Source organism: Poeciliopsis prolifica, unplaced genomic scaffold (assembly GCF_027474105.1).
Source record: "Poeciliopsis prolifica strain line A6 unplaced genomic scaffold, Auburn_PproV2 SCAFFOLD025, whole genome shotgun sequence".
Taxonomy (NCBI): Eukaryota; Metazoa; Chordata; class Actinopteri; order Cyprinodontiformes; family Poeciliidae; genus Poeciliopsis; species Poeciliopsis prolifica.
In genome coordinates, this window is record NW_026562400.1 from 4,009,464 (window position 1) to 4,028,288 (window position 18,825).

The window sequence follows — 18,825 nt, forward strand, 5'->3', positions numbered from 1 at the left end:
CAACAAAAAATGTTAAATTTCCGCCTCCATCTTCCTCTCTGAGTTGAGACGTCTCCTGAAATTCTTCCATGTTCCCCTTCATCTCTCTGGTGTTTGCAGAGATTTTAGAGCTGAGGCTGATATCTCGTCTAAAACCATTAATCGTCCTTCTCTGTCACCTCGATAATTATCGCTGTGGCAAAATAACAGCTCAGCAAACAGTGAAATTATACCTGCGGTAGGGAGTGGAGTAAATACCTGTTTTAGCCGCCAGCAAGTGTATTTATTAGACTGTCGCCAGTAAATAAGAGGCCTGTCTCGCTTCTTCTTCTTCTTTTTTTTTTTTCTGTGTTAAATGCGTGGCTCTTCGGGGATTCGGTGCGTGCATGCTCCTCAGTGTAAAACCACTCTGTCAGACTGCTAATAGAGGAGAAAGATAACAATGATTTTCTTCACACAGACCTCATCTACGGCATGTTGCAGCTAGTTTGTGGAGAAGGAAAAAAAAAGCTTGGCGCTCGGCGAGTTAATAGTGATTGCTACATTCCTGGACTGGAAATAATGAAAGATACCAACAGCCCCCCCCAACACCAGCAGCAGCTCTGCTGTCAGATACAGACATGCCACCCTGACTGCATCAGGAGCTGCAGCTCATTTTGTCATTATGTGAAACTTTTTTTTATAGGGAGCATAAAAAACGAGCGAGGTTATGCTGTTGCAACATGTTTGGTTGCATTTATTTTGGTGTATGTTTTGCATACTGTTGATCCAGATTCCTTGGCTTGCTGATAAAAGCCTCGCATTGTCTCGGCGTCCTCAGAATGGGCTCGGCGAGTCGCGCTCTGAGTCCGTCATCTCGGTTTCGTCACGCTCCTCCAAAGTGACATTCCTCCTGCTCGCCTTCTTTTCTCTCAGCTTCTTATTTTCTACAATTAAAGGATGTGTGCATGCAAGTTTTTCACGATTCAAATCACATTACACGTCCCACCGTATATATTTTCCCTTCTTTTTTTTTTTTTTTTTAAACCACATTGTCTTTTGTTGTGCTGCTTGTCTTTATCCAATCTGTGTAGGTTTTTTCCAGAATCCTTTGTTTGGGGGAAGAAAAAAAAAAGGAGCGATTTGGAGGAAAGCGCATCCCGCTAAGATCAGGTTGTTAATACCCACCCACGTATCCCAATGAAACAATTTCAACACACTGTATTCTCTCCGCCTGACACACACACTTTGCCTTAACAACTGTTTTGTTCGTCAGGGGATGGATGATTTATCCTGTGACGAGGGATTAAATCTGCACAGAAAAAAACACAGATAAAGAGGCGCATCTTTCAGAAAGCGGCTCTTATTAGGAGCAGTTTGCCTCGGTTTCTATCTACCGTCACTTCCTGGTTCACCTGCAGCTCTTTCCCCTGGGATTGCTCTGTTAAAATAAAACCCCAGCAGGACATGTTGACCTTTCTCACCCCTCGCTCACAAAGCCAGCTCCTCATCCTCCGTCTCACGCACACAAACACTCCCCTCCCTTCACCGCCTGTCTGGCTGTATTAATTGTTTATTTGTTGCGATCCACGAGGCAAAAATTAGAGTTTGATTATTCGGTCATGTGAAAGGCCGACCAGTCCGGGCTGCAGTGGCAGAAAAGTCATTTTCTGTTAAAGAAACTGCTCCGCCTCTGATGCCTGTTGATTGTCTGGCGGCTAATTGGTTCTGTAATCTAATAAAGCGAGAGCCGAGAGCGGGCCGGTTCGGACACAGGTTGATCTCAGAGGAGTCGTGGGGAGTTTTGAGACATTCGGAGAGACGAGGCGAGGCGCAGCCTGCAAGCCGGAGCCGAGCGGATGTTCGTGCACATGCGTGGGAGTTGCAGCGTGTACAGTGCACGCCGCGCACTTTAAATGGGGGTGACTGTTGAGAAGCAGTGTTTGCGGTGTGAGAACGATGTTGTTGTCTATTCGTCTTCCAGCGCCAACGGTTTTGGTGTTTTGTCGGCGCGGCGCGGCAGGAGGAGGCCGAGCGGCGTCAGGCCTTGATGTCAGCTGACCCGAGGAGGAGACCACTTGCTCCGCTGCTATTTCTGTCTTCTTCATGTGATTATAAAACAATTAAAGACTCAGGAGACGACTCTCAGTTCAACATGCCCCCCTTTCCTCTTTTATGCATCCTCCAACACCACAACATGGACATAGATTATCAAAATCACCGTCTTTTCAGATGGTTGTAGTTGCTTATCTGCATCCACAATATGTAGAGTTTTATTAAGGAAGTTGTGATAAATGTGTTTTATAATTTTGGGGGAGTTTTATAGACCTCTCTGAGAAGACACACTGCTAAAACACTAAATCTTACCAAGTATTCTTGGTCTAATTTCCACTGCAAATATCTTAGTACACTTGAAATAAGGCAAAACTAACTTAAAAGTCACTTTTCTGCAACATATTGGAGCTTTTTAAAGTCAACAATTCCTTAATAATGATGGTTTCACTGGCAGATTATTTCACAGTATTTTTCCCAGGTTATAAGTGAAATAATCTGCCAATGAAACTTGTATTTTTTCATCAATTGTAAGGAATTATTTGCTTAATTCAAACTCATATACCTTACTGAAAAGTTACTTTTAAGTCAGTTTTGTCTTTCTTCAAGTAAACAATATATTTGCAGTAGAAAGTAGGAAAAATACTTTGTAAGACTTTGTGATTTTGCAGTGCAGTGCATGCCACTATCTCAACAAGAACAAACTGGATTACTGTTTTCATAATTCTGAATTTTATGGGATCTCTTTTACTTTTCTAGATCAAATTTTCTCAAAAAGACAAAAAAACCCCCAATTTGTTCAGTTTTATTTGACATTATTTCCACTTTCAGAGTCTGTCTGAGGCTCGTCTGCGCACCCACTCAGAGGCGTCTTCTTGACGCATTCCTCGACAGATTTATTAAAATCCTCCGCAGCCTCTAATAAATAACACCATTATGTTTGCGTTATTGTGGGAGACGCTTCAGAGTCGAAACCGGTGGCGGAGCTTAGCCCCCATGCTGTTTGTGTTTGCCGCTCAGACTAATTTGTATTAGGAGGCAAATAATCGTATTAATGCCCATTAGAGGCATCACAAGTGGCGAGCATGAAGACATCACAGACACCTACGTGCTGCGAGCGGCGGCGCGGCTTCGCGTGACGCGCTAAATAAAGATGCTCCTCGACGCCGAGCCAACTGTGATGTGTTTTCTTAGTCATGTTCTCCCCCCTTTGTGTTCTGATTGTTGGTTTCTTCTTTAAAGAAATGGGCTTAATGAGACGTAAACGTGAGGCTTTTACCCAGCAGGCCAAATGTGATACACAGATAAGCGTTACCTTTGATAATGCACACTCTGCAGGTGGTGCAGATATTCTGTCATTTCTCATGATGTCTTTACAAATATGGCCATCAGGCATAAAAAAAAGGGAAAAAAAAAGATCCCGCCACGCAGTCCAGAGGCCTGCAGAAAGCCTCCCTGAACAGAGCTAAATCTGCATTCAGAGCATGATTAAAACAACACTAGTATGTTTTAAAACCAGCTTTCTCTGCTTCAAAGCCCATTTTTTTGCTCCTCTTTTCTGCGAGACACAAAAACCGCTATATGTTAATTGATAATCAGCAGTGTTGATTCAGTGGTGCATTCAGTGCAAATCTGTGCCCTTCTGGATGTCAGAGGGTTTCCGCGAGCCGCGCTCGGTGCCAAAGCCTCGCCTGGCAGTGGCGGCACCTGTTGGCTGGTGCCAAGGCCTGGCAGGGGTTATCGGCGCTCTCTCTGATGGCGCCCGACAATCGCTGTGGAAAATGACTGCGGCGGTTTGCATCATGCCAGAGAGAAAAAGAGCATTTGTCGACAATGGGTCGCTTTTCACCATCGCTCGGTTACCGAGAGTGGCCGGGAGGGAAGGGAGACAGATGGGGGGAGAAAAACCTGCAGAAGACGTCAAACGTGGGAAAACATGTGAAGATGCACAATGTTTTTTGCAGCAGTGCTGTGAAAGTCGAGGTGCCGCAAAGCAGGAGTTGCAGAGAGCGTGACGGCGCAGCATGTCAAGGTGAACAGGAGCAGATATGCAATAAAAGCTGCTTTAAAGCAAAGTTAAGTAACTGTTGTTGTGATGTTTGTTTTTTGTTTGAGAAAGAAGTGGGAATTTATCGTTTCGTTTGTCATTTATCATGATCAATTTCTTATTATGATGAGAATTTTGAGTTATCATTGTGACAAAACTTTCCAGCGAATATTCAAGAACCCCCAAAAGTATCTGTGGTTTTGGTTGGACTATTTTCTCCACTATTTATTTCTTTATTCAATATTAATAATTGTGAGCAGTTTAGTGACACAAAGAAGCACATTACAATTTTTTTCAAGAGCAGAATTTGTGTTTGTGGAGTTTTGAATGCTGAGATGCAGTCAGACTCAAAAAAGGAGTAAGAAATTGCCACAAAATATCGTGATGAACCTTTAAGTCCACCACTTAGTTCAGTCGAGTGTCTATTTGTCACAATCTGCAAAAAATATCAACACATTTATGTGAAATTTGGAAGAATTGTTGCCTGTTTTTGTTACTTAAATGCCTAAAAATGCAACAAATCAGAGAAACTAAACATTTGCTGTTATTCTGTATTTTTTCAGAGCTATATGTAGATGTTTTATCCTGAAAGAACTTCAACCTTGTTTAGATTTTAGGTTTGAAATAGCTAGTTTTTCTGATTGAATTGCCTCGGCTGATGCTGAAAACGAGCCGATTCTGGTCTGCGACGGCACACAGCAAAGCCCTGTAACCACACTGCACACCACAGCTGTGCTGAGCTGACAGTGTTGGCAGTTTTCTGAAACCCTGAGCATGGTTGAGATAAGAATTGATAGGTGAATTTGTGTGGCGGCCTCAGTTCCTCACTGTAGACATTTTGGTCGGGAGGGGGTCTAAAAAAAGTCTTCCTTCCATTTCCTTTCAAAGAAAGCCACAATCGTATGTTTTAAATTTGGACGCCCCCTCAAAACTTCACACTGAACCAGGTGTCAACCACGCCATTGTTCCATCGCGGGTCCGAAAGGTGAGTTTCACATTGTAGTTTTTCCGTTTAAAGGTCCCGGCCTTTTTCTGCCTTTTACAAACGTATTTGCAGATGAACAAACTTTTGACCTCACAGTAGAGGTGGCTGGAACAACGATTTGGTTTCACATGTGGCTGATGATATAGCTCAGTATTACTTTATCTGCATCTTGTTGCTGTACCTGTTCCTCTTTCAAATTTAGTTTAATTGCGTCTCAACTCCAGAACTGACCGCCTTTCTCAAAAGTCGTCATGTCGCATTTCTTTCTTCGCTGACTCAAGCGCTTCCTCCTCGTTCTGAGTTGATTTATACGCCCCCCGCCCCCAGGTCTCGTTTTGTGCCCTGCAAAGATTTATTGACATGTGTGAAGCGGCTCGTAGCTGCCTGACCTGCGAGGTCGCCTCAGAGCCTCTGGTTCTGACGCGGTGATAGGTGCGCAGGCTTCCTGTTCTGCTGGTTTCCTGTTTTTGTTCTTACGCGACCTGGACAGACGCGGCTTCTCACCTCTGAGTTGTTGCAGCAATTAAGGGAGGAAAGCGCACTCGTCTTACATGGGTTACAGATTTGCATGACATCATAAGAACACATAAACATTTTAGATTATTTTTCTCACCTGTGCATGCACATCTTCAGCATTAATAATCCCACAGTAAACTGTTATTATAAACCCATCGTTTAATATACAAACAGCATATCAGTGCTTCTGTTGTCTGTTTCAACAGATTAACTTTTTTGAGGCTTCTGAAATAATTACACGAGTAACAACATCGACGTCCAGCTGCTCTCTGAACATTTTGTCCTTCTGTTTGACAGTTCAGACTTTTGTTGACAACATCAACAGAGATTATCCTGCCTTATATTTTGGGATAATCTACTTTGACATAATGGAGAGCGCAGGTTAAAGTTTATAAGGTGTTATTTTTGCATGAAAGGAAGTTTAACTTACTTACTTTTAATGCGATAACGCGCAAGCATAAGGTCGCATACATGCAAAATATAAAGAATGTATCGTAGCCTTAAGATGGTTCATTTTTCTCGATGTTTGGCTCACATTAATCTATTCTTGGGCCACTTTTGCACAATAAATGCAGATGAAATAGAAATAGAAAAAAGTTTGAATGAAACATAAGCATGAAAATAACACACAGGCTTAACAGATTGAGGTATTTGGATTCTGTGTGTGTGTAAGAGCATCTGTGTGCTGCTGCCCACTAATAAATGCAGGACCGCCTCACTCTAATCAAGCTGATTAAAAATTCCTGTGTGCACAGTCTGAAATCACACCGAAGGTGTGTGTGCGTGTGTGTAGGGTTTTATAGTTGTTTATGTATGTGTGAGTGAAATGTGTTGTCTTTCTAACTCGACTTTTTGAGAAATATGTCCAAACAAATGGCAGTTTGTTGGTCTCTTTCCCTCACATACACGTTCACTTTCTTCCAGGGGCGGACAAAGGTTATATGGGGGGCGAGGGAACCATTGAATCGGCCACCATAGTGCCACCTTAACTGGTTGTGAATTGTTCTTTTCAATCAGATCAATAAAATTGTATTTGTATAGCACATTTTAGCAACAAGGCATTTCAAAGTGTTTTACATCACAAAAATACAAAGTCAAGCAACTTTTATGTCATGAATTGTTTCCATACTAATTGTTTCATAGTTAATTTGTTAGCTAGCAGTGAATTCCAGCTTTAACTTGAAGTTTTCAGCTACAAGTAACAAATAAATTACTAATTAAGATTTTTTTTAATATAAACTATTAGATTAGTACGGTTATGTAAACATAATTGCAAAACTATGGAGAGTGTTTATTGTATAATTTGTGTAAGAATCCACCTTGTGATGGTTGATTGTTAAGGCAGCTTAATGTAACTGAAATTTTACATAATTAAAGCAAAGTAAGGAATATAATAGCGCTTTCTTTGTTCAGAAGTGAAGAACTTCATAAAATATTATTAAAATCTCTATTGCGAAAAGAGGGAAACACATTAACAACTAAAATTGTCCATCCAGCTGATGTCCATGCAATACCAACGCAGGCTAGCCAACCTTAGCAGAGTGGCATTTGAAATAAGGCAGTTTATGTTTTTAGCGTTATTTTGATTTTTTTCCTCTGGCACTGACATCGCAGAAAAGTCATAATAAGGTAATAAGTCATAAAAAGTCATCATAATAACAATTGTGGAGAATGTGTGATCAGGATGTTGAGTTATAGCAGGCTATAAGTAGCCGCCATAATTAAAATTCCTTCAGCGATGGTTCACATGTTGCAAAACGTCAGAGCTTAGTGAGGCTATACTCACTTTTATTTAATATTTACCACTGGGAGTCGATATCTGATTGTGTTGCTTTTGTAAAAGTTGATAATCTTCCAAAGCAAAGATCGTAATATCGTCTGTATATCACATTAAACTAAATTAATTCAGCTTTTAAAAAAATTAAAACTAGCCTTTTGGTGTAATGTAAATGTATTTGCATTGAAGTTGTTCACAATTATCACTGTCAGATTCCTTTTCTGAAAAACAAACAAACAAACAAAAAACACGTAGACATAAATTATACTGTAAAAATGTTGCAAAATGTTTTTGTCATATTGCCTGCCTCTGCTAGCTGCACACTGCATCTCAGCAATTTATTAAAAGAAAGTTTTGTCTTGTGCAGGAAAACAAATGTGTGTAATGTTGTCCAGTCAGAAAATATCAACATTACTCCTTTTAGTAGCAACATGCCAGATAAGCACTGACCTGGCTACCTCTGCAGATAGCCTGATTAAGTAAACAGAGAATACTAGCTTATTAGAAACTTTAAGTTTCCACATTAAAAACTTTAAATTGTTTACTAAATTTGGTGGCTGTTTGTTCTATATTTTTGTATAATACTGTGTAGAAATGTGAATGATAACATTGTTAAAGCTGCATTAATCGATGTTTCATTACTTTAGCAACAGTACGAATAAATATTGCTTGATTTAAATAAAATCAGTTAGATTATAGACTACATTTCAGTTTCAATACTTGAGCAAATATAAAACCTTAGTAATTTTAGGTCATCATGCTTTAAAAAATATTTAACATTTTAAAACTGTTTAAAATGTTAAATATATTTAACTCAAAATTATGAGCTAATCAAAAGACAGGGTTATTATTAAATTATAAAATCCAAATATAGTTCAATATTTTTCAGTGGGGTTCTCATAAAAGCAGTGAATATGTTATCTGCAGTGTATAGCTTCCTATGCCTAATTATTTAGATAAATAAAGAATAAAGTGCTAATCTGGAAAGTGCATAAACCAAAGGTAACTTTTACTGTGACAAACAACTTTTAATCTCAAAAATGTGTCAGTAGTTTATTTGAAAACTATGTCAATAACCATTAAACTATGTCAAGTGTGCGAAACCAGTAACTATGAATACAGGAAATGGAGGTTGGAGGTGGTGCACCGCCAATATTCGTCTTGTGTAAAACATGAACTGAGAACGGAACAAATAATCACCAATCAGAAAAAACATACCTAAAGAAAAGTAAGGCAGTTTGAAAATTAATAAATTAGCTTTTAGTAAAAACATTTTCTCTGTTTACTTTCATATCAGACTTTAACTGGAAAGTCTCACATTCTGAGTATTTGTTTCAAATAGGAAGATTATTCCAGACAGGCTGCCTCCTCGCTAAAATTCATGTCTAAATTATCATCAGTTACTTTGGGAATGTGACAACAGTTGAAAGATTAATGAAAAAGGAAATTTTTGTGATTTTAGTTGTTTCCAGAATGTAGAATGCACACTTTGTCTTTCGGTCAGGTAGATGAATCTAAATATAGGCCAGATATATACTCAAAAAAAGAAAAGAAAAAAAGAGAATTATCTACTGCAGGTAAGATAATAACAGCTCATAAACTTTTAACAGAATCTTGTGAGAAAATTACTATAATATATAAAGGTGTGTAAATTAGCATATCAGAAAAATAACTTTAATTTGTGTCAGCCTGAATTCATAAAGTAAATTATGTAAACTCATACAGTGTGATTTTAGCTATTTATTTTGTTTAATTTTAAAGATTATAGCTTAGAGTTAAAGACAACCCTAAATTCAGAAATTAAATATAGCATAGTACCAATAAAAAACTGAACTCTGTTACATTGTGGCTTACAGAAAAAACATCATCTGGCATAATGGTAAACCACAAAAAGTCATACAAGCACAGTGGTGGAAAGTTCACTGGAAGAAAAAACTGTGGTAGAGGATTATGAAGCACTGGCCATTAAAGAATTTGAGATTCACAAATTGTGGACTGCAGCTTCAATGCTTGGTGCGCCAAACCACTCTGATGTATTTAGGAAAAAGGACTGAACTGAAAGTAAAACGCTGCATTTCATTTTGAGTTCCCAGAGACTGGAGAAATAGTGGCGAGTCACCGGACCCAAGTTGCTTAGATCCAGTGTGAAATTTTCCAGTTTCAGTGTTGATTGGTGGAGCAACACACTGGTGTTCCTCCATTGTGTTTTCATCGTATCTTCAGTTCAGAGGAGTCTCTGGAATTATGTATTGCATTTCGTACTTTCCCTCCACTGACTTTATGGAGATGCTGATTTTATTTTCCAGCAGGACTGCCAAAAGCACCACTAGCTGCTTTAATGACCGTCGCATTAACTGGCCAGCTCACTGACCTCATAAACCTCAGAGAGAAACTATGGAGTATCATAAAGAGAAAAATGAGAGATTGCAGACCTAACAATGCAGAAGAGGTGAAGGGCGCCATTAACTCGACCTGGGCGGGATTCTTTAAGACCTTAGCTTTGCTACGTGCTGATCGCATCCACACTATGCTGCATTTATGAGTTCATGCAAAAATGGCGGCAAACAAATATTTCCGTCCAGAAAGCGCTAAAAGTTATATTTCTGGATCATTCTTAAAATTCACATCAACAAAGTGTATCATATTTATCTATATTATTTAAAACACTAGAAGAGAACACAATAAGAGAACGTTATAATTTTCTTACCGAATAATAGTTTAGTTTGAAGATTATGTTTCAGTAGAAAGGATTTATGGATTTGCGTCAATGCGCCCCCTTGTGGACTGATCATGAATAAAAAAAAACGTTTATTTTAAGAACAGTAACATCTTTTATTCGATTGATTAAATGTTGTATTGTACAAGACTATATCCCATGTTTTCATAAGAAACACTAATTTATTACTCTAAATTAATGTCTCTCAATCTCCATTTTTTTTCAAATATTGCTAGCTTACTTCTCTGGCAGTGGACTTTCTTTTTTTTGGTTTCATAATCTTGCTGTTTAACAGACTTATGAATGACTTAGCTTAACTCCTTCACTGTAAATTTAGCTTGTATCAGGTGACATTACTGTTTAATTGTTAAAATAATTCGACACACTTAAACACCACACTCCATTTCAAAATACAAATATTTTTTAGTTTGTTACTCATGTAAGGTTAAGATCAACAGTCATAATAACACTGGTGATGTAGGGTAAATATTAATGATGCTCATGACTGTAGGCATGCTACACACATTGAATAGTTTAGCAATGATAAAGCATCTGGTGTTGACATGTTGGTTTGTGGAGCCCTAAATGAAAATCTGGCCTGTGCTGTCAATCAATCTCATTTACTTACTGCTCAATGTGCTAATGGCGGAGAAACAACTTACCACTCTCATAGCTGGCCATGCTAATTAGCCTGAGGCTCAGCATTAAGGGTGATTGACAACACTAAGACCCTCCTCCTGGCTCTGATTGGTTATTTATCAATAGCACTGAAGACAGAGGAGCTAAGTCTCATACCATACGGTCACAACAGAGTGACAGTTTCAACAAATACCGTGTTTTCCGGACTATAAGTCTCTCCGGAGTATAAGTCGCACCAGCCATAAAACGCATAATAAAGAAGAAAAATAGGCCTATATAGGTTGCACCGGAGTATAAGTCGCATTTTTGAGGGAATTTTATTTGATGAAATTCAACACCAAGAACAGACATGTCATCTTGAAAGGCAATAAAAATAGAATAGAGGCAACAATAGATTGAATAATTGTATGGTATGCTAACGTTACATGACAAACAACAAACTGAGAACGTACCTGGTATGTTAACATGACATATTAAGAGTTATTCAGATAACTACAGCATAAATAACATGCTAACAAGTTTAGCATGTTAATCATTAAACGCAATCAAATCTTCATCCTCAATATCGCTTTTAAACAACTCTGCTAACTCCGAAGGTAGAATGACACATTCCTAGAGCGCCCTCTTGCGGTTTAGTGTGAACATAACATGTGATATGACATAATAATGTGTTAATTTCCACACATAAGTCCCCCCGGAGAATAAGTCGCCAAACTATGAAAATAACTGCGACTTATAGTCCGGAAAATACGGTGTGTAATAAAATATATTTTTGGAAGAATTTGGAAGTGCTCTTGGGCGCCCCCCTCTGGCCTCTGAGGGTCACGAAGCGGTCGCGTAGTTCGCTAATACCCGGCTCTGCTTGATGCTTTAATAATGTTTCTCACCCCCCCAAATAAAGATATAGACATAAATGTCCCCCTCCTCCGCCACGCTGCTGGAAGCGAGGAGGAGAAAGAGGAAAGCGCAGCAGCGAGGAGAGCAGCGAGGGGGGGGAGTGATGAGTCAATACAACTAATAATTTAATGGGGACAGAGAGGGAGAGACGGAGTGAGAGGGGCAGAGACAGAAAGAAAGAAAGAAAGAGAAACAGAAGAGGAGCTCCGTCCGGATCCCCCATCCAGCAGACAGGACGCCTCCTACCACCGCCGGGGTTTGCTCTCCTATCCGTCCTCCTCCCGGGTTTGTTATCGGCTGCTATCCGGACTGCTCGGCGGCGGCGTTGGACGTCGCGGAGCGGAACTGGAGCCGAACTTGACTTGTAACCGTTGCGGCGGTTGGAGGCGGCTGAACCCGCTCCACTTCGCGAAGCTAAATGTCGCCGGTTTCGCCGCTCTCCGCGTTTTTCGCCGTTTGTTTCCTCCAGCTGGACGGGATTAGCTAACGTTTCAGGGGCTCCGGCTCTCACCCAGAAGACAGAACCGCTCACCGATGTTCGCCCGCCGCGGTCCGGCTCGACCTCGCCGTCCCTCGCAGTGGCTCGCAGACGCCGGGCTGTTTGTTGCCGAAGAGCCGGAGAAGGCGGCTGGTTCGACACTGATTCTCGTCGAGCACAAGCTCCCCGCTGTCAGTCACACGGAGAGCGGGTCCAACTGAGGAGGAGGGCGACCCGGGAGTTGTTGCGTTTGCTTTTAATTTTTCTTGTTTTGAAAAAGAAATATTTTTCTACCCTGGCTAAACTTGAAGGAGGTGGTTTTTTATGCTCTCCAGTGCTGAAGTTCTAAGATTCAGGTTGGTGTGTTATCTCAATATGACCCAGCATAGGGCACTGATAGAGAGGTGAATTATCTCTTTATTTATGTTTGAAAAACCCCAACAAAATAAAACAGATTTGTGTCCAAACATTGGCAAAAGAGAGAGGAAGAATCAGCTGTCCTATGCCTTTTATTTTCCTGTCCTTACAGGTGTCAATAAAAGTCAATGAGCCAGTCGCAGCTTCTCCAAAAAAATGCTGCTGCTTGTAGACCAGAAAAGTGAATCACACTGTGGAAAAATGTTTTAAAATGTTTTAACCTGTCATAGTGCTTATTAGTCACTTGTCAGGTGAAAAAGGGCAGTTTCAACCAACTCCCTGAAAACCTGAGCTGCATAAGTCAGGATTGAGTTATTGCACTATTTTATTTATTGTTGTATTTCTTTTTACTCAGCATGCAGTTTCCAATGCACTCCACTCCATTTCTGTATAAATCCACTTTCTTAGAATGTAATTTGAACTTTTGCTCCTGTTTTGTGTTTTAAGGTCATTTAAAAATCCTGACCTGGATCTGGACGGCATCCGGGTTCGGATTCCACTCTGCCCTCCTCCCCTTCCTCCTCAAATTAGTTTGCCTCATTGCATGCTATGAATGGGGGAGTTCATGATCTTTTTTTGCATGGGGGTGGATGATTTTGCCCTTTTCACTCTTTGAGCATTCCATCTCACGTCCATCAGCTCCCGTTAACCTGTACGCACCATTACGTTTCCACCTCAACAAACGGCTGATTGAATTTTCACCGCAATTCCGCTGAGTTGCATCCGAGCTCTTGAAGCACCTGTGGGTGATGCGGCGTCCCCACGTTCAAAATTTTGATGACTGATTATGAGTCAGCGGTTGCCTGTTCTGAACTTTCCTTGAGCCACGTTTTAAAAAAATGTTTTTTTGGTTTTCCCCCCCCTCTGTCCCGGGCTCGTAAATGTTACTGTTGTTTTTAAAAAAAATAATGCTTTTGTTGCAAAACCAAGAAATGAAGTTCACACCTGTTGAGCAGCCGACATGTCAGTCGCACCAGAGCGACGCTGCGGCCTCTCGCGTCCCTTCGCTCTCCGAGCTGCAGCATGAAGCCACAAGAAGCAGTGACTCACACCGAATTGAGTTAGTTTCCTGCAACGCTCTGCAGAACCTTGTGTGTTTTCACTGCATGCAACTAAGAACAATGTCAAGTGTTTGCACAAGAAATTCTACCTTCGTTAGCCCTTTTTTTCCCCTCATGACTGTCCGGCGGGACAGCCGTAAACGTCACATCATTAAAAAATATGAACATTCCAGCAGCTTTATTAGATTATCTTCATAAATGACCCAAAAAATTAGCCGCTGATGTATTTTTTTTTCTCTTCTGCTTATCCCTCCCCAGGTGATAGTGAGCTGAGGTGCTGAGGATGATGGACCATCTCAGCGAGTCGTGTCTGGGCAAGGAGAACTCGGAGCTGGTGGTAGGCGGCCTGGCCGAAGCCAAGGCCCCGCCGGCCAAGCTGCCCCGGCTGGAGCAGAACGGCAGCCCCCTGGGCCGGGCCCGGCTAGGCAGCGCCGGGGCCAAGCTCGCCGGGGTCCCGTACAAACCCGCTGGCCACCTGCTGAAAGCCTGCCACAAGAGAGGTAGGAGAGCATGCAGCTGCAGCCAAACGGTTAACTTTTTATTCAAGTTTTCCTCGGTCATTTTTAAAATCAGTCAACAAATTATTGTGACTAAACCTGTCACAATAAGCAATGCAACAATCAATCCCTTGATAAATTGATATGAGATGAATAATAATCGTTAATATTGTGGAGAAGTTGACATTTTGAAAAATATTGCAAACATTTGACACCTAATACAAAGTAGTCATTTTGCACTACATTTTTGCTTGTTTTCCCTGTCAAATATGAAAGATTGATATTTTTTAAACAATTTTAGTTACAAAGACTTCATAATCTACTTTAATTATTGTTGATTTGTTTACTTATTTTGTATAACTAAATGTTTTCCAGTTACAGTGTGAAATGTTTAGAAATGAAAGTTTTTTTAATATTAGAGATGATCTGCTTTCATTATTATGTCATTATTATTCATACATTAGTTGAAAATGGTCTCAAAATGACAATATTATCATTTCTCATAGTAATTTCTGGGACAATTTATTTGTTATTATAAAAAATATGTCAGATGTTGTTATATAAGTGTAAAGTTTAATCACATTACTTTGCGGTATTATTTTGATGGCGATAAAAGTGACAATAAGAAGAATTTTTGTAAATATGCTCCAACAAGCACAGATATTTATCTTGTAAAACAATTTGTGATATGCTTCTTTTGGACAAAAATCACATAAAGACATGCAATCTGTAGCACTAAAACACAAACACTAACTGCATTTAGTCCTATTTTCACATTTGTTGATATTTATTGACACACTTTTATTGGACAAACAGTGGTTACAAATTACAATCCTGACAATAGGGACTGTTTTAGGGATTTTTGAACAACATTAATTGGAATTTATCATTACAATGATAAATGAAAATCTTATCGGGTTAAGAAATTTATCATGAAAAATGATAAACGATACAATAAATGCCCACGGCTGGAAAGCAATGCAATCAAAATAAACATTTTACACCTTTGTTGAAGAAACAGCGATAAAAAAATAGTACAAATAAAAGTTTTAGGGGTTTTTAAACAACATTCATTGACATTTATTGTGACAACGATAAATCAAAGTCTTACCTTGATAAGAGACAAATGATACAATAAATGCCTAAACTTAGAGATACAGTCAAAATTAGATTTTTTAGGAATTATTAAAATTTATATTAATGAAGTTAAACTCAATCTTAATACTCACTTGAGTGGATATACTCTTCCACTCACTTGTGCTAAACTTTATTTTAGAATAAAGAAAACAAAACACTCTTCTGTTAGGATTCCACACTCACTCATTCATATGTCACACATCAACTATTTGCTCAAACAAAAGCCACTGGTGGAGCAGTGTGAGAAATATTTCTGCACAGCACTACAACTGTGACTCTTAGATTTATTTACTGAGAAGTTTCAGTTTGAAAATTCAGATTCTTAAATATAGATTTTTATGTTTTCAGAAGAAAATAATTGAAAAAGCTATCCGACTTTGAAAAGTAGTGAGAACTTTATTCACATTTTGTCAAATTACACCCAAAGATTCGAATGTATTTTGTTGGTATTTATTATGCAGTACACCAACACAAAGTAGCAAGGACGTGAAATAATTCATGATTTTTAAAAGTTTGAGAAATAATAATAATAATGGGAAACAGTGGTATGGATTTCATGACTGTAAACCTTGTGGGGCATCTCTGCCAGCTTACAGACTGAAATTTGGGCTCAATCTTTATGGAACAGCTCAAGGATGGCGTGGATGGATGAGTTGTGCCTCATCACCCTCAAAACTTCAGATTTAGGTCTAGATTTAACTGGAATATTCTGATAGATTAATTTAATCCAAGTCATTCTGTTGGAGCTGGTATTTTTAGGGTAAGTCTCATGTTTTCTGGTTGCTCTGTTTTTAAAGCCATCCATCTTTCCGTCATCTCTTACCATCTTGAAGAAAAGCATCTCCACAGCATGATGGTACCACTACTTTGTTTCTTAGTGGGGATTATGTTTTTTTTTTGCGTTTTCTAACAGATTTATATTGATATTAAATCACTCTATCTGCTATTTCCAATTGGTTATTGCGCTTTTTTTGAGGGTAAAAGACTTAAGAAGGACTTTTCATATTTTTATTCGTGAAACAAAAGAATAAAACGTGCATAATATTCCATTTCTTTCGTTATTATCCATTGGTATTTCTTCACTTATTGAAAAACCCTCACTACAATATGTTTATGGCAGAATTTTAAGGATGCTTTTGCAAAGCAGTGTCATAATTTATTTATTTATTTTTTTTATTTAAAAAACTTGCAGTGTCTCGGCCGTGATTGCTCTTGGCTCCCAAACTGTTTGTTTGGCTGCTTTAGTTTTTCGCCAGCCAACAGGGATGCAGGAAGAATTGGAAAGCGGCCGTGCGAGCGTCCTCGTATGGGCCGTTTGCTCTCATTCGCTGCTTTTTATGTACGTGTTTGCGCTCCGGCTGAGAGAGAGTTTAATTTGTCACCTTCATCATCGCCGCTCCTTGCTCCTCCGAGCCTCCTCTCCGCTCCTCCTCCTCTTCCCACTCATCAGTTCTTCCTCTTTTTCTTTTTTTTTTCTTTTTGGTTGGGTGAAGTGGCCAGTGGAGGCGGATGATTCTCCGAGGCTTCGCAGAGAGCCCACAGTGGGCATTGTGTCCGAGCCCGAAACAATATTTACCGCCGCCCTCTCTGGGCTCCCTGGAAACAAAGCCAGTATTGATCCCCCAAATGAACCTACACAGCAGTCTTTATTGTTAGATCTTTATCTATTAAAATCAGGGGAGGAGAAAAGCAGCTCTTTCAGCACATTCCGTTGCATTTTGTCGGCTTATTGATTGTTTTGCCAGAGCTGTGCACATCTTCTGGAATGCCTGGGATTGGAAAATATTAGAAACTGAATCATTTTTGTCTGCAGTGACAATAAACATACAGAAATGTTTCTGCACGACAGCTGAGTGGAGCAACGGAGCGGCTCATAAACATGCTCTGCTTCAAGAATGCTTCGACATGTTCTGTTTTTCCTCCTCTTCTTCAATTTTAAAAGGCCAAATTTACCCTTTTCCAGCTCTTCAATTTAAGGGGGATGTTATTTTAACAGAAACGCCACATCAGGTGATATTTGCACATTTGAGAATTCAGTCTTTGGACAAGAATTGCTCATTGCTTAAAACAGCAGAGCCACTGTTGACACAGAAGAGTGAACCTCGGGGCGCGGAGGTAGCTCGGGATTTGAAGCGCTGCATCATGGGAAGATGATTTTGGGTTGGCAAGCAAAAGAGTAGAAAGGCAAATGTAATCACAGTACCTTGACAGTGAAAAAGGAGGATATTGTGCCTAAAAGGAGAGAGAGGAAAGGACGATTTTTAACGGATGTTTTATGTTGTGATGCACAGTTTGGGCTTTAATGGCCAATCCAGATTTCTGGTTTACTCTGAGGTCCAACCTGCTGGTTCTGATTTCATTTTTACAGGCCATAATATATATAAATTCATCTGTTTAAAATTTGCTGTAGTTCATTGGTGAAATATATAAACGTTGGCTTTAATAAAAAAGAGAGGCACTAATCTTTTGTGCCAATTTTAAGAGCAAAAGTTGCTTTCATTCAAGATACTTTTTGAATAACAACATATGTTCAGAATTTCTTATTAAATTCATACAAATGTTGTGCTTCCTACCATTTATTTTTCAAATATCTCAAATCGCTAACTTTTGAGTTGCGTTCCCTTGGAAACAGCTCAGATAATTTTAGCTAGCTAAGCTGTAAATCAACCAATTCTGTTTAGAAGATGATTTCTGTTCCGCCTCTCTCGAAGAGAATGTTGCAAGTTATTTGATAGATTTAACCCTCAGGCTCAAATTACTTGAAAAGACTGGCTAAGTTATTGCAAATCTGCAACACCTGCCTGGAGAGGGTTAATCCAGAAGGAAATAAAAGTCTCAGAACTGGTGATTCTCCTCTAGATTGCCAACTCATCAACTTGACAAAACTGAAAAGATCAAACTGTTTCTTGTTTCTAAATGCATCAACAAACATTGTGCTCTTTTTCTGTTCAGTTTCATCCATTTCTAAACTGTCTGTGGATGAATTCATGGTCTCCATACAGTCATTTTGTGCACTCTGACAACCAGTATGACTTCTCTAAATAATATGCGCCGTCAGAAAGTTATTTTCAGAGTTATTTTGGTTTGATATGGAACAGAAGAAAGCGATAAAATAGCATGGATCATTTTATAAGATTTTACATTTTTCTGAGAATTTCAATTGAAAAACAAACTAATCTTAAATTTTCTTAAGGTGAAGTCATTGTTGCCTTGAAATATTTGGTGTTTTTGTCATTTTTTATTTTTATTTTGAGGCAACATTTCCCTTTTGTGACTTCTGTCTTGTTCCATAATTGTTGATGTCAGCCTTGACTGTGCCATGGTGTCCTTATAAAGCTGTGAAATTTCTCTGTAACCTTCTCCTGATTGATACCTTTGCATATGAGTAATATATAGCTTTAACTAAACTATAATCGGATTCACTGTAAGTGATATTAATTGTAGACTGAATAAATCTAAAGTATTAGTTTAAAAATGTTTTTTTTTAATTCTTTCTAACTATAATAAGTATTTTTGGTTGAATTATGTAGCATACACCTTACTGTGTGGAAAAACTAAGAGACTTATCTTGGTCAGAGCTTTTTAAAACACAATCCCTGGTATTTTATAGGGGAGTGTACACTTTTGAGAGCAACTGTTTGTGAAAAC

The 18,825-nt window shown here is 39.2% G+C and overlaps 1 protein-coding gene across 4 annotated transcripts in view; it reads left to right on the forward strand.

Annotated features, from left to right (window-relative positions):
- Positions 1-18,825, forward strand: part of LOC129370880 (DNA-binding protein SATB1) — a 79,736-nt gene that overhangs the window by 3,387 nt on the left and 57,524 nt on the right. For 3 of the 4 annotated variants that reach the window (XM_055047131.1, XM_055047133.1, XM_055047135.1), the window contains exon 2: positions 13,802-14,043. In XM_055047131.1, coding sequence (XP_054903106.1) covers positions 13,827-14,043 — 217 coding nt within the window. In that variant the 5' untranslated portion in view covers positions 13,802-13,826. Of the gene's footprint in view, positions 1-11,479; positions 12,422-13,801; positions 14,044-18,825 lie in introns of those variants that run through there. The other variant, XM_055047132.1, reaches the window with a different exon arrangement.